The sequence below is a fragment of the Pelodiscus sinensis genome, chromosome 8 (genome assembly GCF_049634645.1).
Source record: "Pelodiscus sinensis isolate JC-2024 chromosome 8, ASM4963464v1, whole genome shotgun sequence".
NCBI lineage: Eukaryota > Metazoa > Chordata > Testudines > Trionychidae > Pelodiscus > Pelodiscus sinensis.
In genome coordinates this window covers 72003463-72024813 of record NC_134718.1, presented here as the reverse complement: position 1 = coordinate 72024813, position 21351 = coordinate 72003463, and the positions used below count along the sequence as shown (strand labels likewise).

The window sequence follows — 21351 nt, the reverse complement described above, 5'->3', positions numbered from 1 at the left end:
AGCGTTTAATTATTAACTAGTAGATGTACCTGTCTTTGCTCAGGCTCTTAATTGTGGTGATGGGCATGGGGTTGGTTTTCCTCCTCTCTGTGAAGACAAATACAAATGGAGGGGTGAGGAACCGAGCTAGAGAACATGCACTGACTGGCCAGTCCCCTACTGCTGTGGAGATACACAAAGTGGATCTGCATCCACGATAATTAACCTGTGTCCAACCCCGGTCTGCACACCACCCTATGTATCCACCCCCACCCCTGCACCCTGTCTTCCTGTTCCAGTCCTGTGCAAATACCAGCATTTGGATCCTCATCCAGTGCACAAAGATGGTAAATGCTACAGCTACAGATGTCCAGCACTGGCCCCACCAGTCGTGGCTTGGGGGAGCGGGGCTAACGTGAAAAAAATCCTTGAGCCCCGTACATAGGTTGCATAGGTATGATCGGGGGGGAAAGGATGTCAGGTTGCATTAGCAGAAGAGGAATCGCAAAGACAACATTGTTACTGTGTAGGGCAGGGGTGGGCAATAATTTTTTGCCGGGGGCCACACAGGAAGTGGGGTTTGCCTGAGTCTTCCTGCCCCCAGGCCTCCCAACCAATCTTTCCCGGGGGGTGTAGGCATCGCCTCTCCCCTGGTTAAAAGCAGCCACGGGAAACGTGCGGAGTCTTACTGGTCTGTTAGCTCCGCCCCAAGCCACTCCCCAAGTCAGAGCCGTCTCGGTTTCCAGATGGTGACCCATCGCCCTGTGTTTTTGTAGCTGAAGCATCTTTCGGACACCAAAAAATCCTTCAGGCCCGGGGCGTTTAGGATGGGAAGCAAGCACAGGTGTCGAATCATTGACTACAGCCTTATGGACGAGCTGGCCCTGTTGTCTTTGAAGCGGTGAGTGTCCTGTGCCGTTCCAGAGTTAGTTGTGGGAGCTGATGGGATACAAGGGGTTGATACCAGCTAGAACTCGCCCCCTGGGGTTTCCACTCATCATCCCTGTCGATGCTACTCATCTGGCCCCCGTTTCTGGCTAGCGGAGTACTTCATGACCTTGAGCACGTTTCTCCTCCTAACAGTGCCTGCGAGGCAGGGCAGGGCTGTTCTCCCCATTGCACAGTTGGGAACTGAGGTCCAGGGAGACTTAAGTGACTTGCCAAAGGTCACACAGGAAGGCTGTGCCAGAGCAAGTCTCAGGCTTGCACTCTAAGCGCTGGCCGTCCTCCCTGTCTAGTATAGATATTGCTGTCTGAGAGCCGGGGGGGTTCCCTGTGCACAAGGATGAGGATGCTGCCTGATGTCCTTTGCATGATACTCTGGGACAGAGCTTAGCCAGGTGGCTGGGCCAGTCCACCTTAACAGAGGGAGGGTCTCCATGATGCTGACACAGGGCTATGGGCAGACAGAGCAGTGGCGTGATAAATGGGGCCAGGCATATTCTGGAAGACACCTGGGGTGGGGGAAGGAGGAGGTTGTCTTGTCTTTACCACCTCTGGGTTTTCTCTTGCACCCAAGCTGACTCGCACGCCAACCCTTGCTGTGTCTTCTCCCAGGCGGATTATCGCTGCTCCGTTTCTGAGATACCAAGACATCAGTCCCGGGCACGTGGTGGAGGTAAGCTCATGCGAGAACACTGCAGGTTTGGCATTGGAGACCGTGTGTGCTTGCCCCTGGGCCTTACCTGATGCACCTTTCCCTAGCCTAGTCAATGTCAGTTCGCGCCTCTTTGCTTCGGACCCGTGCAGGAAAGTGAGAATGCAAATACAGCGCCAGCAAAAATACCTTGCAAGTTCTCCCAGCTGTAATTACCTAGCTGAGCAACGTGTCAGTCCAGGTGCTCGCCTGAGTTGCCATGGGGAGGGTAGGACAATCCTGAAGCCGTGTGTGCCCATTCGTACACTGGTCGTACACCCCGACTCAGATCCTGGCCTCTTTGAAGTCAGTGGGAGTTTTGCCGTGGAGCAGGAGCAGAACGCAGTAAGCACAGCACTGTCAGTGAGGGCGCAAGCAGCAGGGTAGGTTCCCTCATGTAATGCTGTTGCCCAGCATGCAGACTAGATAGCTCTTTGGGGGCGGTGGATCAGCTGTTTCCCATGGACACCGGAGCCCATGCTGAAAAGTACCAACCCTCCTCTCTCCTCCGGGCTCTAGGGCAAAGTGTTGGCTCTGAAACCCTTTGGGATGCAGGTGAAGGTGACTGATCACATCAGGGGGCTGGTGCCTCACCTGCACCTGGCGGACGTGCTCCTGAAACATCCCGAGAAGAAGTACAGCGTGGGAGACGAAGTCAAGTGCCGGGTGAGATTCCTTCTGCCCTGGGGCCAGCCGAGGGCTGGGGCTGTCTGAAGGTGTCCTCTCCCACCAGAGCAATGCTTGAGCCTTTAGAGATGGGTCTGATTTCCACTGAGAGCGGGTGACTCTCTGATGCGCTTGTGGTTTTCAGTGAGTCCTGGAGGCCGCTGGTATTTTGGAAAGAGAACGAGCTGCCTTTTCTCAATGGCCCCTTCCCATAGGCCACTGGGCTGAGGGGTGGGCGGTGGGACTTGCTGTGTGGCCCACGCTTTTGAGCTTCCACCCTGTTGGATGGACTCAGGGTGTTTGGTGCCCGGCTGCGCACAGCGGGGGCCCGATTCTGAGAGCTACGGAGCACCCACAAGTCCCCAAGAAGTGTTGGGTGCAGCAAATACCCAGCTGTTGTGAAAATCAGGCCCGTCGGGGTTCAGGGCCTGCTCCTTTTTGGTGGGCACTTGAAACTGTTGAGGCCTTAACTTGTCAGGTTCCCCTCTGTAAAGCCGTGTTGGCGATTACTGCTCTCGGCGGCCTGGGATGAAGAGCGCGCTGGACGTGCCGGGCCCAATCGCTTCACTTCCCAAACCCTCGACGGGGTTCGGCGACTTCAGAGGCGGTGGCCATTTAAAACCCTTTGGGTGATTCCTTTTAGGAATCTGCATATCAAACAGGAGACCCCTGCATTGCCCAGTGCAGCTCCCCCGACGTCGTGCGGCCGTGTCGCTCTCCGGCAGCGATGTGCTGGAATAGCCTCCGTCTGAATTCCACCCACTTGCATGCGCACGGGGAGGTCGCTTTCCTGGCTTCCTGCTAGTTTATTCATATCCGTATAGGCGAGACCCGACCTACGACCCCTCCCCCCGCATTTACAGCCGCCCTGCTCCGGGAGCCATGGGGCCACCTACTGCCCGGCACAGCCCCCAGCCAGCTCTAGGCACCATTCGCACCGCTGGCTCCAGGAGACTACAACTCCCAGGAGGCAAAGCGGGCCAGGAATGGAACCCCCATTCATAACATTGCCCCTATGGACAATAAGGGTTTGACTTACAATGGTTCTCCAGGAACCTATTGGGTCGTAAGTGCGGGGGTATCCTGTAAGTCTGTCCTTTATCTTAATTTGCTCCTGCTCTAACTTGCTGACTTTTGCGTGGAGAGAATTCAAGCTCAGGGAAAACCGCCATAAACTTGCCCACCAAGTCACTTGACGACACCTGCATTAGCAGGTTTAGCTTCCGGGACACGGGCAGCTAGTGTTTGTACGGCACTCTGCCTTACCGCCGAGGGTCTCGAGGGCTGTTGCTACTGGATGCTTGACACTAGTGCGAACTTGCAGACTTATCTGGGATCCTTATACGCAGCGACTATGAATCAAGGGGGGGATGCCTTTTTCCTGATTGAACAGCATCTTTGCAGCCACGCTAACCTCTCGCTCCTTGCTCTCCTAGGTGTTAATATCCCAGCCTGAAGAAAAGAAGCTGCTCCTCACGCTGAAGAAAACTCTGGTCACGTCCAAACTGCCCGTCCTCGCTAGTTACGAGGCTGCAAAGCCCGGCCTGATGGCCCACGGCTTCGTTGTGTGCGCTAGGGAGTTCGGCTGCATTGTCAAGTTCTACAACGACGTTAAAGGGCTGGTTCCCAAGAACGAGCTGAGCTCGGAGCCCGTACCTTCCCCAGAGAAAGCCTTCTACGCAGGGCAGGTAACTAGCGCCCCCGGACGCGCCCCCGTGGAGAAACACAGCAGCGGCACTTGTGATATGGCACTGGCAAGCCAGAGAGCGGCTGCAGACTAGTAGGCTATGGAGGGGAGGCCACGTGGGAATTCAGCGCACCTTAGAAAGTCGTCAAGGGGTAGTGGGAAGGCAGACTTGCCTAGCAGTTAGATCTGCCTGATGCTTTGGTTGGTAGCGTGGGGCGTGTTGGGCTCTCTGCTGCGCTAGGAGTAGACAGGCCGTGCGGCGAAGGGTCACTGACTTGCCACTGGCTTTGAGTGCCTCAGTGGGTGGTTCCTGGACAGGTGCAGGATGCTGTGGTACCACTGGACAGTCGTAAGGACAAACCGCTACCAGGGAAGAAGGGCCGCTCCTGGGAGACGAGGCCGCCTGCCCCAGGAAAGAGTCCCAGTCTAGCAGGCTCCGCTAGCAGCCTTCTGTCCCCTGCCCTGTTGTGTCCCCCAGAACTCTTAGGAGCTGGAGTCCATCAAGTGTGGAACCTCTGCACACTCACCCGAGTCCTCAGGCTTAAGGGGGTCACGCCAGCGGCTTTTCCTGCACACCGGGCCTCTCTGGGGAACGTGTGTAACTGGCACCGACCGCTCAGCAAGGAATCCAAAGGGTCTGGGAGTTTGCAAACGCTTCTGTACAGTGGTGGCTTCCTCTGTCCTGGGCAGCTAAACCTGCTGGGCTGCAGGACACTCTTTCCCCTCAAGGACTTGACAGAGCTGCGCTCTTGCCCATTTCAGGGCCTGGCCGGCTGCTGCGGGTGCAGCTGGCATAGAGCTGTGTAGTGTCGTCTGCCCTGCGGGGCTGGCAAAGAAACCCAGTTCCCTGGTGGGTGGGGTGTTGGATTGCTCAGCGTAGGGGCAGGGCTCCATGCTGCAGCCCTTGTCTCAGAGGAGTGACAGCTTTTTAGTGTCAGACTCAAGAGATCAGTCTTTGTAAGGCTGGATTTTAAAAATCTGACCCGTGCGAGGCCTGGCAACTTGGCCCATGTCCAAGCTCTTTTCATTCCCATCTGTGCTCGGGGCTGGCCCCGGGAGACATGTGTCCTGCTCAGAACAGGTACGGATCCTTTCGTTTGCTTTGAATGCTTGAATCTCTAGCAGCGGCGTAAAGAGCAGCTGGTCTGGGGGTGGAACTTGGGAGACTTGTCTGGGGCAAGTTGCTTTAATGATGCTGTGCCTCAGTTTCCCATTTGTGAAGAGAAGATTGCTCCTGCTTCGTGTTGGGTTTGCACCTCTGAATTCACGCCATGTTCGTAAAATACCTCGATGGGCTAGAACGCGAGGGAAAGAGTTCCTGGATAATTGTTTCACTGCCTGATGCATGGTCCTGCTGTACCCTGGGCATAAGTTGGGAGGGGTGGCTCGGAAGGAAGTTCACTGATAAGTCTTCTTTTGTTTTAATCTCTTTTCCATAGGTTGTCAAAGTAATAGTCTTAAAATGTGAGCCTGAGCAGGAGAGGTTGCTGCTGTCCTTCAAGCTGACGAGCAGAGCGGCCTCGGGGGACGGAGGAGAGCACGTTCCAAAGAAGAATCGGGACGTGACTTACCAAACTGGGCAGGTATTGATTACAAATGCCACCCGTCTCTTCCCCTTCCTGTCATTCTCTCCCCCCGCCCCTTCCCCCTGCTCGCTAAGCAAAAGACTCAATGCAGTGTTGAATTACTTCACTTCTAAAAGCTGCCTAAGGACTCTCGCTAGCTGGAGGCAGTGGCTGGTATGTTTTGCTTTGCACCTTTCGTACATGTGTGTAGAGAAATGGAAACGAGACCGTGAATCCTACAGGAGGGGTTGGTGGAGAAAATATGTATGAGAATACGTTAAAATGAGGCCCATAACGAGACTGGGTGAGGTGCAAGCCAGGGAGGAAAGAGGTGAAGAGAGGCCAGGAGATGCAGAAAGGCTGTTCCAGAGGGCAGGTAAATGAAGAAATGGCATCAGTGCATCTCCTGGTGTGAGGCTGGCATCCCATTAGAGTGCTAGGGAGGATCTCATGCCCTTTAGAAGAGGGAGCCCTTAGAGTTTTTGCCAGTAGTAGAGTGTTAATTTCAACAGTCCTAGTGAGCTGGTTATAAAGTCAGAGGGGACCACTGTGATCATCTAGTCGTGTGATGTCCGACCAGTTCTGAAGCTGTAGCTGCTAGTGAACTAGCCACATTATTCTGAAAATGTAAATAATATTGTGGCCACTGCTATAGCCAACAAGCCACACTCAACTGGCCAAATAGCCACATGTGGCTAGCGTGTTGGACACCACGAGTAATCTGAACACTGTTAACACGGGTCCTAGTGCTTCCCTAAGTTAATTCCCATTGGATGGGGTGGCCACGTTCACGTCTCTAGCTGTAACGCTGCAGTGTGCTAACGAACAGCTGCCTCGTTTTGCTCCAGAGGTGGCTGTGCTTCAGTGTTAGGTGACTATTTGCCACATAAAGGCAATAGTTTTAAAGGGCTCCAGTGTCCCTTTGGCACGAAAGACATTGCTGCCACGTGAATGCAAGTTTTATTCTTCCAAGCACGGGGATGTTCTGTGTTTAAATGATCTCGTCCCCTCCTCCCATCTGAGCAAATGAATTTTCCAGATGTTGACATCCATGGGTTGGTTTAATGCATTCTCTGCCATTGGAACGAGACAGTGCGTAGCTGCGCTGTTCGGTCAGAACCTCGAAAGCCTGGAGTCTGATAGGCTCACGTTCCATGTCCCCTGTCCCCTGTTCAGATGGTTGACGTGAAAGTCCTGAAGAAGAAAGATAATGGCCTGGAAGTTTCCATCTTGTCGGACAATGTTTCTGCGCATCTTCCCACAATGCATCTGTCCGACCACGTGGTTAGCTGTAAACTCCTGTACCGTTGGCTACAAGAGGGGGATATCCTCCCCAAGGTCATGTGCCTAAGTGACAAGGGAGGACACGTTGTATCCTTTGACTGCTCATTCATTAAGCACCATAGCGTGATGGAGCAATCGCTTTCAAATCTAGACTGTACACAAAGAAAAGCAGTTACGCTGGTCTGAGGCGGAAGGCTGGTTCCAGCCAGGCCTGCAGTGGTACCTAGACCAGACCCAGGGGTGGTTAGAGCTGGTATCTTGCGAACCACACACACTTGACCTGACTGTTGTCCTATCACGGATGGGATTCCCAGCAGCAGACGTGTTTCTAGCCCTAATAGATGATGAGGCATCAGGCTTTGAAAACGTACCACTGGGATGACTCGCTTGTTTTTTCTCCCCTGCTTGCGTGCCTGAATGTCAGTTTGTGACATGCCTTTAGTAAACAGCTAGCACCAACACCCAATTCATTGTACGGTTTGTAGTCAGGGAGTTCCAGCTTCCAAATGGCGTAATGTATTAACTTCCAACGGGAGCCGTTTGTGAGATAAGGGCAGGGATGTAAGCGACTAGTCGACCAGTCATGCGTCTAGTCCCTTCCCCCCCTTGTTGCTTCTATCAGAGAGAGGCAGTAAAGGCGGGAGGGGGGCGGAGCAGGAGCCTGTGCGGGGGGGCTGGCTTAAAATCTGGTCTCCCCCCCTCCCCCCCCCCCAAAAAAAAATCTCCACAGGGAGCAGGGGAGGTAGAGGCACAGTGGGAAACGGCGCGAGCAGGGACTGATTTGTACGAGTCCCGCAGAGAGTGCAGAACCAGCGGGGGACTCCCTCTGGCCCTCCACTCCCTGCTCCCTGCGGAGCTTCCCAATGGGCCTCTTGTACAGGTCAAAGGCTCAGGTGCTGCAAGGAGTGCGGGGCCAGCAGGGGACTCCCCACACTCCCTGCAGGGCTTCTGCTTTTGAACTGTAGCAAATATCCTGGCAGTTCAAAGGCAGAGGCGCCCTGGTTGACTAATCGAATAGTCGATGGAATTCCCATTGACTATTCGATGAGTTAATTAATCTAAATGTAACATCCCTAATAAGGACTGCTAACATCATTAGCAAGGTGGAGGGAAAGCAAGGGGGGAATCGGAAAGCCTTGATTTTAGGATCCCGGATGGTCCAACCTGCAGAAGCTCTGGGGAGACCCTCGGTGGATACCAAGCGATTTAGTAGGTGCCTGAGCTAGTCTCCTTGCCCCTCCTCCCCTGATGAGAAGGCCCAGTTCCTTGACTCTGGTGGAGACCCTGTGCAGGAAGCCCGCAGTGATCTCGGCCGTACAGGAGGAGCAAGTGGTGAGGAGTTTCTCGGAAATCCAACCTGGCATGCAGCTGATTGGCTACGTGAGGAACATCATGTCCTACGGCGTGTTTGTGGAGTTCCCCTTCGGTCTAGCTGGACTGGCCCCCAAATCGGTAAGCTGGGTTAGATGGTCCCTCCTGCACTCAGGCTCTGCGGCCCTGCCAGGGTTGTATTTATAGAGTTTTCAGTGTCTCCGGGATGCAGGACCAGCACAAAAGCAAATGAGGATGCGCCATGAGTGGCAAAGAGCCCTCTTTCCTAGTCCCGGCACAGCTCCCCCGCCCCCGACTTCCCGCGTCTCTGGGCCTGCACTCCAAACAGCAGCACTGCCACAGTGGGGGAGCTCCCCCGTCAGGGAGGAGAGGGGGGAATTGTGACACCTCAGTTCTGGTCCCAGACCTGCCACTGATCTGATCTAGCACCTTGCCCAAGTCACTTAACTTCCCTGGTCCCCATCTCTGAGATGGGGACAGTAGCTGCCAGGCTCAGAGAGAGGTTGACGCTGAATTAACGTCAGTACACCTGCTCAGAGCGCTCTCGGGAAAGGTGCTCCAGCTCAACAGCCTGGCTAAGCCGCTGCGGATCTCTCTTCCAAACAGGCCATGAGTGACAAGTTTGTGACGGACCCCAAAGACCATTTTGAGGTGGGACAGACGGTGGTTGCGAAGGTGACCAGCATGGATGAGGAGAAGCAGCGTATTCTCTTGTGTCTGAAGCTGTCTGAGGTCGGCTTGGAAGACCCGGTCACCGGGAGCTTCTCCTTGCTGAGCCGGTGCTTGGAAGAGATGAAGGAGATCAGGGGCGTTATGAGCAAAAGAAGTGAGTTTTTGGGAGCAGTGCGGTGATCAGGTCGAACGTTAGGTCTAGAGAAATAAGGCAAAGCTGAAACCACCCAGATAAGAGGAGGATCAAAGCAAGTGAAGATTTAATCGGTGACTCAGGCTTGTTGAGGGAGGAGGATACATAGAATGAGTCCAGGCCTTGAAAGGCTACAGACGGAAACAAAACTTTTTGGGAGTGAACACGGCTAGCAAACCAAGAGCCAGGCTGTGCCCCCATCTGTAAAGGGCTTTGCTTTGAGCAGATTGAGGTCCTGAGTGATTAAGAACAGAGTCAGAAGGGCTACGGGGTCATTAGCCTTCTGCTGAAAGAGCCTAGAATGAGCCAGGGAGACACAACAATACAAAACTTAGTGTTTGCTAGTTCCTTGCAGGGGCAGGGATCTGGGTGAAGAGTAGAACCCTCTGAGAAGGTGACTCTGGGCCTTTCCATGCAGATCTGATTTATATTGGTACTTAGATCCTGTGGCCAAAGGCACAGTAAGGAAAGCCACATACAGAACAATAAGGCACAGGTGAAATCTACCTCTCAGAGGGGAGAGGTGTACGGTGAGCCAGCTTGTTTGGCCTCTGGGGAAAAGTATTGGCTGACTGCCCCTTCAGCCTAAGAGGACAAGGAAGGTACGTCTGTATTTCTGAATGGTTGCAGTGCAGTGTTTTGTGTGTGTACCAGCGTCCTCCCTCCCTGACAACCCGGGACACCTGTATGTGGCTGCCCCACTGCATACAAAGGCAGGAGCATTCTTGAGGGCATAGGACTGCTTTGTGTAGAAGAGGCACTAAATGCACTAATGCTTCGATCCCAAGATGATCGGCACCGTAGGAAATAGAGCCCAGGTAGAGACTATACTAGAAAGGGACTGGGAATGCACACAGCAGTAATTAGGTGATCATCGAACATGACCTATGAAGGAAGACTTAAACAAGCCCAGTTCTTTCGTTGGGAAAGGAGAAGACTGAGAGGGGACAGGAGAGCGGTTTTCAGCTATCTAAAAGGGTGTCCCAAGGAGGAGGAAGAAAAATTGTTCTCTTTGGCCTCTGAGGACAGGACAAGTAGCAATGGGCTTAAACTGCAACAAGGGAGGTTTAGGTTGGACATTAGGGAAAACTTCCTAACTGTCAGGGTGGCTAAACACTGGAATAAGTTGCCCAGGGAGGTTGTGGAATCTCCATCTCTGGAGATATTAAAGAGCAGGTTAGACAGACGTCTATCAGGGATGGTCTAGATGGTACTGGGCCCTGCCATGAGGGCAGGGGACTGGACTCAATGATCTGTCGAGTTCCCTACCAGTTCTAGTGTTCTATGATTGGAAAGGACCTGAATTGGGCTGCATTAATGCTATAGGCCTTGCCTCCAGAAAGGCCTCATTCTGTTATAGGTTAATGGCCCGGGGATGGTAAAGATCTGCAGAGATCGGCAGTATGGGTTTGAATTTTTTAGCTTTTCCTTAGTGTTGCCATTGGGATTAAGTTTTAATACTACTTCTTTGTGTGTTGGCAGGTCTAAACTATCTGATTCTATCCCTTCTTAAAGAGGGGCATGAAAAGTCAAACAAAGCAAAGGTGAACACTGCTGCTTTGTTTCTGCAAAAATTTCATCTCCACTGTACCTAACTGTCTACGTTTTCCCCTTGTCGTTTTAGATCATTCCAAGGTGGCCCAAAACCTCTGTGGATTGATACCTGGGAAGAAACTCCACCTGGTCGTTCAAGAAATGAAGGCAGATGGCTCAGCATTCTTTAACGGCAGCTGTGTGGCTGGACTCACCGTAACGGCCACTCGCTATCATGTTGGAGGTTGGGAATTTCTTTTATGGCCTTATTTATTTGTGGTTTTGTCCTCACATGTAGGATATGTGTTGCTCTCTCAGTGCTACTTCTGGAATGAAAGGTATTGATTATGCAGCGAAGAGTGTTACGTATTAGCGAGAATGGGGTAGTGCAAGCAGGAACTCCTGAGTTTCCATTTCTAGCTCTGCTCCCATTCAGAGCATGGCTTGGGCCAAGTTGATAAGCCCTTTCTGTGACACTGTTGTCCCTGTCAGTGAAATGGGGACAGTGCTCTCCTACCTCACTGGCTTGCTGTGAGGTTTAATTAGTGCTTTGAGATCCTCCGATGAAAGGTGCTAGAAAGATCAAGTATTAATGAACCGTGTTTTAGTTTTTTCCCTTCCTCTTCTAGGAGCTGGAATATGCTCCGTTGCAGCATAATTTTCCTCTTGATTCAATTAACTTTATGAAATAAAACTGCAATTTCAAATAAATTATAATTCAAATAATATCCCAGCAAAGTGTCATTTTAAACCGAACTAAAAATTATCCTGGGCATTCAGAGCTGTTTTTCACTTTTTGTCATTATTAACATACATGAAGTGTGTGTGCACGCATGAGCATGTGCATACGTACACACACACACGTATGTATGTATGTAATCTCCATACCATTATTAATAAATTTTACTCAAGCCTGCATTTGTTGCCTCTTAGTTGCAACCTTTTCATCTGGGTATTTGTTTTGTTTAAATTCAAATGAATGGTAACTATGCTTACAATAAAGAGTGTGGCCTAGTGGAAAGACCACTGGTATGGGCCTTAAGAGATGTGAGTTCTATTCCCAACTATGCTATTGGCCTGCTGGATGATTTTTGGACCAGTCACCTCCCTGTTCTGTGCTTCAGTTTTCCCCCCTCTGTAAAATGGGTATAATGATACTGGCCTCCTTCGTAAAGGACTTTGAAATCTCCTGACGAAAATTTCTCCATATGGGCTAGACACAGGCAGTCCCTGGGTTACGCGGATCCAACTTATGTCGGATCCGTACTTACTAACAGGGCTTTTCTTGCCCTGGAGGATGCGGGCGGCGGGACCGCCCAGATGCGCTGTGGTCCCGCCGCCCGCGTCCTCCGCGTCTTTGCTCCGCGTCTCCCTGATCTGCTGGGGGGGCCCCCTGCTTCGGGCTTCCTGTAGTCAGCTGCTGGTCAGTTTCAGCAGCGGCTGAATCTGGACGCCAGTTCTGACTTACATACAAATTCAACTTAAGAACAAACCTACAGTCCCTATCTTGTACGTAACCTGGGGACTGCCTGTACTATTTCTTGTAAAATGGATTTGATCCTGCTGTAAGGTTGGCTGTCTTTTTTTTCCTCCCCTCTCCCCAATGAAAGGCTAATTCTGCTCCCATCTCCCTCATCCTCCCAGCATTAATGCCATAGAGAAAAAGTATGGATCACTCCTCTTTTAACATGAGCTCTCTCACATCTGGCTGCTAGTAGTAACTGTATTCTGAATGGGTCCTTCCCTGAGTCAGTAACTTCCTGTGGACTGTGAAACAGTTTTATTGTTCATACGCCAGCATTCGTAGGTCAGATGCTCCTTGAATGTGCTGCCCCATAGCTTGTCACGCACCAGGGTCATGCTTGGTAGACTCCTCTGTGGCTACCAGCAGTTAATCTTGTTTTTATAGACAAGAGCTTGGTCGCGGGGCAGAAAGCAAGAGTCTTGGTTCTCCATGTTGATGCCCTCCAGTGCGTGGTTCACGTCTCCCTTCGAGAAGAGCTGTTGAACCCCAAAGCCCAGCGGGTACGTCTGACTTGGGTTATTATGTCTCGCGTGTTTCTGTCCCCACCTGATCAACGGGGGCACGTTTCATAAGTGGAAGCGGGCGGGGAGGAGGGAAGGGGTCAGAATTTCGTCGCTTGGCATCCAAAGTTCCAGCAGAAAAGTCGCCCTCTGTTTGTGTCTGACAGTTAAAGGAAAACTCCCAGCACACCGCTGTCGTGCAGCACGTAGCAGAAGAGTTTGCCGTTGCCTCACTGGTGGAGGCAGGCCAGCTGACGGCCATCCCTGTGGCCTCTCACTTCAACGACACGTTCCGTTTTGACTCGGAGAAGCTGAAGGTGGGACAGACTGTCTCTGTGACCTTAAAAACGGTGCAGACGGGGGACTGGGGTGTCCTGTTAGCAGTGCAAGGCCCCGCCAAGAAAAGGGCTTTTGTAAGATCCCGGAAAGAGTCTGAGACCGTCGAGGAGGCCTTGCTGGCCATGAAACACTCCCTGCGTGTGGGAGACATGGTCACGGGAACCGTGAAGTCCGTCAGACCGACCGCCGTGACCGTTGCTATTGATGACAAGGTAACGGGCTCCATCCACGTGTCCCGGATCCTCGATGAAGTCCCCGTAGGCACGTTTCCGACCTCCAGGCTGAAAGCTGGGCAGCAAGTGACAGCCCGGGTCATTGGCGGCAAAGATGTGAAGACTCACAGGTAGGAAACGAGTTGTTGCGTCGCTTCCAGGGGAAGTTGGTGGTGGAGCAATCGTCCGGAGGAGACGACCAAGGCCTCTTCCTCCCTGTCGTTCAGGCATTTTGTATTGCAGCAGTGCCTACTGCTGGTGTGAGGCCCAAGGGAGTCTGCTCCACACTTGGGGGTGGGCTAGCATGTTACTCTCGTATCACTGGAGATGCGAGTCCGTCCCTACCTTAGATTAGCCACGTTCGCTATCGGTTAATAGAATAGTCGAGTAACCACGTGAAATCTTTGTGGTTACTCGACTATTCTATAGTCATCGGAGCTGGAGCTGGGAGCGCACAGCCCCTGCCTCTCTGAGTTGCTGCCTCTGTATCAGAGGCAGCAGCATGGGGTGTCAGGTGGCAGCCGGTCCATGAGGGGAGCCAGTTTAAAGCCAGTTGCCCATGCAGGCCGGCTGCCTACCGCCCCTTGCTGCTGTCCCTGTACAAAGGCAGCAGCACAGGGTGGCAACAGCCCCTGTCCACAGGGGGTCCCAGCTCCCTGCAGACAGAGGCTGCTCCCCGCCCCCGGGTGGGAGTGAGGAGAGGGCTGAGCCCTGGGCTGTGAGTTATGAGAGCACTGAGGTTTGGGGGGGGGGGGCAGCCTTGTGGCAGCGTGCTGGGGAAAGACAGAAGGACTTGAACAATTTCCTCTGTTGCAGGTATTTGCCCATCACCCATCCCCACTTCACTCAGTCCGTTCCAGAGCTCAGCATTCGACCAAGGTGAGGGCCGCGGATTCTGCACTAGCCTCCTACCCGCTTGGGTTCATGTTTGTCCAGCGCCATGAAGGTGGAAAGTGCCCAGCGCCAAATTCCACCCTCAGCTGCTGCTGAGGAGGTGCTGTCCCGCTGTGGGAGGGGAAAGGGGGCAGCGTTTGCGATCCACACCCCCTGCGTGTCGCAGAGGCTCCCTTCTCTGTAGGCCGGAGGGCGCAAGGCATCCATGAGACAGCAGGACGCATCCGCATGTCGCTCCCTTCTTTCCAGCACCGTGCTGGCCACTGTGCGTTAAAGCTTGTCGTGCTTCTCTCTAACACAACTGCCCTGGCGCTGCCTCGCACGGGGCTTGGGTCAAATTGCCCCCCAGCGCTTCTCTCGGTCCTGGGGGGAGGGGTTGCTCGAAACTGGGAGTTCCTGCACTGTGCAGACCAAGGGGGGGAGGAGAGTGAGGGGGAACTGTACAGGGATGCTGCCCAGGGGATAATGCATCATCGTAAACGGTCTCCTGGATTCACACCACGTCCTGCTGCTGGGGGCTGTAACTTATTTCCCATCTGCTCCTGTCTCTTCCCTGTGTGGCAGTGATCTGAAGGGGGATGGCAGCCCGGCTCCAAGGCCCTCAGGAGACAGTCCCAGCGAGCGGCTCGGGCCCTACAAAGCTGGGCAGACGGTGACTTGCTTTGTGAAGAAGGTGAGATGCCGGGGCTTCCAAAAGAAGCGCTGGGAGAGGGTGGCCTGGGTCCAGCCTGTGGTCTGACCACTTGAGCTGCGCTGGTAAAATGCCAGCTTGGCGCAACCCCAACCCAGCCCTGGTCTTTGACAGAAGGAAGGGGCAGAACGCAGAGAAGCCAACATCCCAGCCTGGCCCCTGCATCGTGTCTCCCCCTCTGCCCACTGCTTTGGGGATAGACCCCGCCGGTCCCAAAGGGCCAGACGCCCAAAGCCCAGGGCACGTGTATGAGGCTCACTGCAGGGTAGCCGCAGACCCTGTTAGCAGGCAGATGCCTCTGGGGCCAAGCCACGATTCCCGCCCAGCCCAAAGGTTGGATTCTGTCAGCAGCTCTGTGGGCAGAGTGGCCAATGCTGATTCCCCTCTTTGGGGAGATGCCTTCCTCTCTCTGATTGGTGCACAAAGAAGCACCTGTCCTGCGTTGGAGTCCTAATCAATAAGCAATTGGCACCCAGGCCAGAAACCCCGGGGGAGGTTTTCTGGCTTGTGTTATGCAGGAAATCAGGCTTGCTGACCAGAGCTGGGCCCTCTTGGCCTTGATCTGTGTATCGACTCACTCAGATGAATCCAGGAAGCTTCTGATGAGTCGTAATGTTCTCTCTTGTGGCTGGTTGGTTCCCCCTCAGTACAACACCATAAAAACCTGGCTGGAGGTGGAGGTTGCCCCCGAGGTTCGAGGAAGAGTTCCCCAGCTGCTGCTTTCCCTGAACCCCAAGGTAAGTCCTCGCCGGAGAATCAGACGTGCAAAGGTTTTACACCCACGAGGCTGCGAGCACCTAAACACGAGTGTTTCAAGCAGCCTCCAACCTTGCGGTTCTGCTTTGCTTCCTGTGGCCATGCGAGGATGGGACACGCTCTTCTTTCAGCCTGCCTAGCGGCTCCATACAGAGCGTTGTTGACTAGGTTGTTTTTAGAGCAACGTTAAACTGGGAACCTCTACAGTTCATTTTTCTTTTCAAAAGGGGAGGGGGTGCAGAGCTTCTGAATCAATTGCCAGACTGTTAGAGAACAAAACTGATCGATTTGCCTCTTAATAACGAGATTTGGAATTCGGTGCCCTGCTAAATCTTTTTACACAGTGAGCCCCTGTCTCTGTAGAGTTGCTTTTTTTAATATGTTGGCAACAAGATAAGTAACCTCATAATATCTAGCTCTTATGTCGTTGCTTTCCAGCAGATCTCAAAGCCCTTTACCAAGGATGTCAGCATCTTTATCCCTGTTTTACATATAGGGAAACTGAGGCCTGGGGAGGCACATGACTAGCCTGAGGTCACCCAGCAAAGTAGTGGCAGGGTTAGGAATAGATCCAACAAAATACAGGAGTATGTAGCACTTTAAAGACTAACAAGATGGTTTATTAGATGATGAGCTTTCGTGGGCCAGACCCACTTCCTCAGATCAAATAGTGGAAGAAAATTGTCACAACCATATATACCAAAGGATACAGTTAAAAAAAAAGAACACATATGAAAAGGACAAATCAAATTTCAGAACAGAGGAGGGATGCGGGGGGAAGGGTAAGGTAGATGTCTATGAGCTAATGGTATTAGAGGTGGGGAAAGGTAAATGAGTTAATGGTATTAGAGGTGATAATTGGGGAAGCTATCTTTGTAATAGGTGAGATAGCCAGAGTCTTTGTTGAGACTCAAGCGTAGATAGATCCAAGGTATCCTAAATCCCAGTCCTGTTTTTTTTTTTTTTTTTTTCCCCACAAGGCCAGGCTGCCTCCCTAAACATGAGCCTTTAGAGATGCTGTGTGGACTGCTTAGATTTATCTAGTGTTAAGGTGACATTTCTTTCTGGATTTAAGAGGCGTCCAGAAGATGCACATAACACCCAGGGTAGATGGTGTGTCTCGCCTCTGTTTGTCAGAAGCTGGGAATGGGCATCAGGAGATGGATCAGTCTGTTCTGTTCATTCCCTTTGGGGCACCCGGCATTGAGCACTGTGGGCAGACAGGATCCTGGGCTAGTCGGATCTTTGGTCTGAGCCAGTCTGGCCGTTCTTATATTCTTATCTTCAAATGTGCTGAGGTTACCTTGGTTAAAAATGAAAGCGAGGGGCTGAAGTCCCTGGTACCAAGCGGGGTCTCTTTCCTCTCAGGTCTTAAAGCATCCAGAAAAGAGCTTCAAGAACGGCCAGGCTTTGTCTGCGACAGTGACTGGAACAGAAGCCTCTAAGACCAACCTCTTCCTGTCACTTATAGGTACGGGAAAGCCTTGTTTTCCTCAATATCCTTCTTGTCGTGGCCCCTCCTTCTGCTCAGCAATTAGAGACTGAAATGGTGGGGTGGGAACATTGCAGGCCGGAGCCAGACTTAATTCTGCCCTGACAGAGAGACACATGCCCTGAAACTGGATCCAGAGTCCAAGGCGTGTTGATGTTCAGAGTCCGCCTGTAGGTAGAGGTTCAAGCCGTGAGACTGTAGCAGCAGTTCTCCTTCTAGGCGTCACAGGCCAGCTCCCAGTCTCGGCTCTCTTCTGAAGCAAAGTTGCTGCTGCTGGGTCTCCATCAGACACCAGGTGGCACATGAGCTGTTTATCCGCTGTTTAATGTGGATAAGTGTAAAGTAATGCACGTTGGAAAAAATAACCCCAACTGTGCGTACAGTAGGATGGGGGCTAATCTGACAATGACAAATCAGGAAAGAAATCTTGGAATTATCATGGATAGTTCTCTGAAAACTTCCACACAGTGTGCAGCGGCAGGCAAAAAGGCAAATAGGATGTTAGGAATTATTAAGAAAGGGATAGAAAATAAGACCCAGAATATCTTACTGCCCCTGTATAAAACTATGGTACGCCCACATCTTGAGTACTGTGTATAGATGTGGTCTCCTTACCTTAAAGATATTTTGGCCTTGGAAAGGGTTCAGAAAAGGGCAACTAAAATGATTAGGGGTTTGGAACGGGTCCCGTAAGAGAGGTTAAAGCGACTGGGACTTTTCAGTTTAGAAAAGAGGAGACTATGGGGGGATATGATAGAGGTCTATAAAATCATGAGTGGTGTGGAGAGGGTGAATGAAGAAAAGTTATTTTAGTTCCCATAATAGAAGAACTAGAGGACACCAGATGAAGTTAATGGGTAACAGGTTTAAAACTAATAAAAGTTCTTCACACAGCGTGTAGTCAACCTGTGGAACTCCTTGCCAGAGGAGGCGGTGAAGGCTAGGACTATAACAGAGTTAAAGAGAAGCTAGATAATTTCATGGAGGTTAGGTCCATAAAAGGCTATTAGGCAGGGGATAGAAATGGTGTCCCTGGCCTCTGTCAGAGGCTGGAGAAGGATGGCAGGAGACAAATCGCTTGATCATTGTCTTCGGTCCACCCTCTCTGGGGCACCTGGTGCTGACCACTGTTGGCAGACAGGATACTGGGCTGGATGGACCTTTGGTCTGACCCAGCGCGGCCGTTCTTATGTTCTTATCAGTTACTGCGGGTCCTGGCAGAACAGGTTCAGGGGCATGTCTGGGAGGAAGGGCTGTGTATGGGTGAACATGGCACCATTGTTGCGAAAGGGATCGTAACCCGAGAGTGCGAACAGGCTGAGGATGATTGGGGACCGGGGGAATAACCCCCTACCTCCTTTCTAGCTCCTTGATTTCCTTACTGCCAGCCTAACAATAGCATCACACTTTGTGGGGGCAGACTGACATAACCCTTTTAATACCTGTGCCCAGGAGCCCACTCACTGGTGGAAGGAACCATCACCTTGGGCACCATAACGAAGGTGACTCCGCACGTGGGCCTAACCATTGCACTTCCTTTCGGAAAGACCGGCAAAGCCGGCATCTTTCACCTGAGTGATTCCTACTCTGAGCAGCCGGTGGAGAACTTCAGCGTCGGGAAGCACGTCAGGTCAGCGACTGCCCTTGTCTTGTAACGTCTCTTGTTGCCTCCTCAAGCGGGTGGGTCTGGACAAATCCTTCCTCAGTGAGGCGATCCCCCGGGGCTTGGCTTGGTAGGAGCCTTGAGAAGTTTTCCTTGCTTTCCAGCTGGAGGGTTAACTCTTCCGGGGCAAATTGGAAAGAGTTGGAGGGCTTGTGAACACCAGTGCGGTTAGCGCTTGGGCTTTTGTAACCTTATGTTTGTCTCTGCTTGGAGCAGCTGCCCACTTCCTTCAGTTCCCTTTTCAGCTAGAGGATGGTGCCTTGTCTAGGGCGCTAGTTTGGCACTTGAGACCTGGGTTTAATTCCCAGGACCTTGGACAAATCACACCCAGATACTACCAGGTATTTAGGTGCTGCTGTGCTCGGTGGGGCAATGCCTGACTGATTCCGGAGTCTGTCTTATTTCCCAAAGGAATGTAAGCACTTAGGAGCCAAAATACCATTGGCAGACCATGGGATTTAGATGCCTAAATGAGTAAAACCTTTTGGAAAATGGGCCTTGGTCTCCTAAATTGCTCAGACCTAGCAACACCTAAATACCTTTGAAAATCTGGGCTATGGTGTCTCTGCCACTGCGTTCCTCACCTCTGACCGGATTTGAGTGTTCAGAGCAGCGAAGTGCCCAGATACTATGGTGTAGGTTGTCTCTCTTCATGAAACCTTCTCGGCTGATCTCCTGCATGTGTGTATTTCATTGGTCTGCGGTAGACCGTAAATGCTTAAGAGCACCGGTTTCTTAGTGCACCATCTGCGTTTAATGCTGCTATATGAAGCATTTCCCTGCTTCCTCTATTGTAGGGTTGGGTTCGTTTTTTTTAACCTGTTCCAAAGTTTCCCATTTTCTTCTCTCTCCCACATCTCTAGGTGTTGTGTCCTTTGCAACAAAGACAACAAAATAGAAGTCTCTCTCCGGCAATCCAGGTGAGGTGCCTTTACATTGGACTGTAGTTCACTTGAGAATGGTAACAAGCGCGGTGAACAAGTATCAGTTTTTTGCCCACCCTGAAACCTGTATTGACGAGGCCAGCCCAGTGTGAGAGTTCAAATTATATAATTAGCCTGATCGCTCAGACTTTGTAAGGGGTAAGGATAGGTCCTTTGAATGCAGGTTCATTCTGCACAGAGGGTTTCCCAAATACTGGCGAACATGAGGATGCCTGGTTCTGAGTAGACATTCATACATTTGACTTACAGAAACCCTTCGCCATTCATGAATACGGGGAGCCTCAGCTCCTGGCCCCCACGGTGAGTTCCCCACGGCTCCTGAACTCTCTGCGGGGGCTGGGCAGCTGTCTCCCACCAGCCAGGCCAGGCCAGGAAACTCTGCAAATATGCGGAACTGTGAATAGCGATTCTGCGAATTGTGAGAGTCTCTTGTATGATCGTTTTAGGTCTGATTTGAGTTTCACTGCTCCGCTAGCTCTGGGTGTCCTGTGTATTTACCTTTCCTCCAGTGAACTTATTTAGGCCTAGTTTAAAAAAAAAAAAAAAAAAAAGTGGGGGGGTTTCCCCACGGCTGAATTGGCAGCAGAAACATTTTACTTCAAAGCTTCAGGTGGGTGTTTTACTTTGTAGGAGAAATGGCCGATGAAGGGCTCGATCCGTTTTAGGTCTAGCGTCTCACTTTGTGCCAGGAGTGCATTGCAGACACAAGTGATGACCTCAAAGTACCCGATTGTGTCAGGGGGTCAGGTTGCTGGACCCATGAATACACCTGATGGGTTAAAGCCTCTTGGGGGCAGGAGGACACGACCCCCAGACTTTCATACCATCTCAGTCACTGCTTTTGCCTGTTCTTCTGGCACTAGCTCTAAAGTTCACCCTGTCAAGGTGTTAGCCGCAAGCCCTCGTTCAAGCGACACGGATCGCTGCGTAGTGCTAGGTACGTTCGGTAGCTGGCAGAAGACGCAGACTGTGCACTTAAATAACCGAGAGGAGAAACAAGGATGTTCTTGGTCCTTCACACTCCATAAAGGCTTCACAGCTTTCCAGTCGCTTAGCAGTTTGTATTGATTTTTTTTCAGGACTGGCAGAATATAGACCATTCAGTTGCAGTGTGGGTTTTCCTTCTTCCCCTTCTTTCTTCTAGGACAAACCCAAAGAGCAAAAACAAAGTGGAAGATCCTGAAATTACAAGTGTGGAGGATGTTCGAGAAGGCCAGCTGGTCAGAGGCTACGTCAGATCTGTCAAGCAGTCAGGGGTGTTCTTTGGGTGAGTAGAGAACTACAGTGGGCCATGTGGACCAGGGGCGGGCAATAATTTTAGACTGGGGCGGGGACACCTCAGAAATTTTCAAAGCGGCTCTGGGCTACCCTGGAAGGGGCGGGGCCAGGACACTTCTGTGCATCCCCACCCACAGATCGTGACTGGCCTGGGGGTGGAGGGCAGCGTGTGAAGTCTTTGTCCCCTGCCCCCCCCCCCCCGGGAATTACCAGCTGTTCTGAACAGCTGGAGGTTCCCTCTAGGTGGCTGTGCCCCTTGTGGGGTGGGAGGAGACTTCATTCCTGGGGCGGGGGAGCAGCTGGGCATCCGTGGGCCTGATCAACCTTCTTGGCAGGCTGGATCTGATCTGCGGAGGCCCTTTTGCTAATCCCTGGTGTAGACCGTAGGTCTGTGTGCCCGCTTGCTTTGTGTTTATAGCTCTTAGAATGCAAAATTCTGCAGCGTCTCTCGCAACATAAGGCCACTCGCCAACATGAATTTCATTCTGCAAGTCAGAACTGTTCGTGTTG

General features: G+C 52.0%; 1 protein-coding gene across 3 annotated transcripts in view; it reads left to right on the top strand.

The window, feature by feature from the left end:
• PDCD11 (programmed cell death 11) overlaps positions 1-21351 on the top strand; it is a 44776-nt gene that overhangs the window by 12843 nt on the left and 10582 nt on the right. For all 3 annotated transcript variants that reach the window (XM_075935546.1, XM_075935547.1, XM_075935548.1), the window contains exons 10-27: positions 756-880; positions 1537-1597; positions 2135-2281; positions 3718-3969; positions 5408-5551; positions 6710-6904; positions 8099-8269; positions 8756-8975; positions 10639-10791; positions 12457-12572; positions 12740-13254; positions 13940-14002; positions 14582-14690; positions 15356-15445; positions 16833-16935; positions 18409-18586; positions 19483-19539; positions 20708-20830. In XM_075935546.1, the coding sequence (XP_075791661.1) occupies positions 756-880; positions 1537-1597; positions 2135-2281; positions 3718-3969; positions 5408-5551; positions 6710-6904; positions 8099-8269; positions 8756-8975; positions 10639-10791; positions 12457-12572; positions 12740-13254; positions 13940-14002; positions 14582-14690; positions 15356-15445; positions 16833-16935; positions 18409-18586; positions 19483-19539; positions 20708-20830 (2822 nt within the window). The remainder of the gene's footprint in view (positions 1-755; positions 881-1536; positions 1598-2134; positions 2282-3717; positions 3970-5407; positions 5552-6709; positions 6905-8098; positions 8270-8755; positions 8976-10638; positions 10792-12456; positions 12573-12739; positions 13255-13939; positions 14003-14581; positions 14691-15355; positions 15446-16832; positions 16936-18408; positions 18587-19482; positions 19540-20707; positions 20831-21351) is intronic.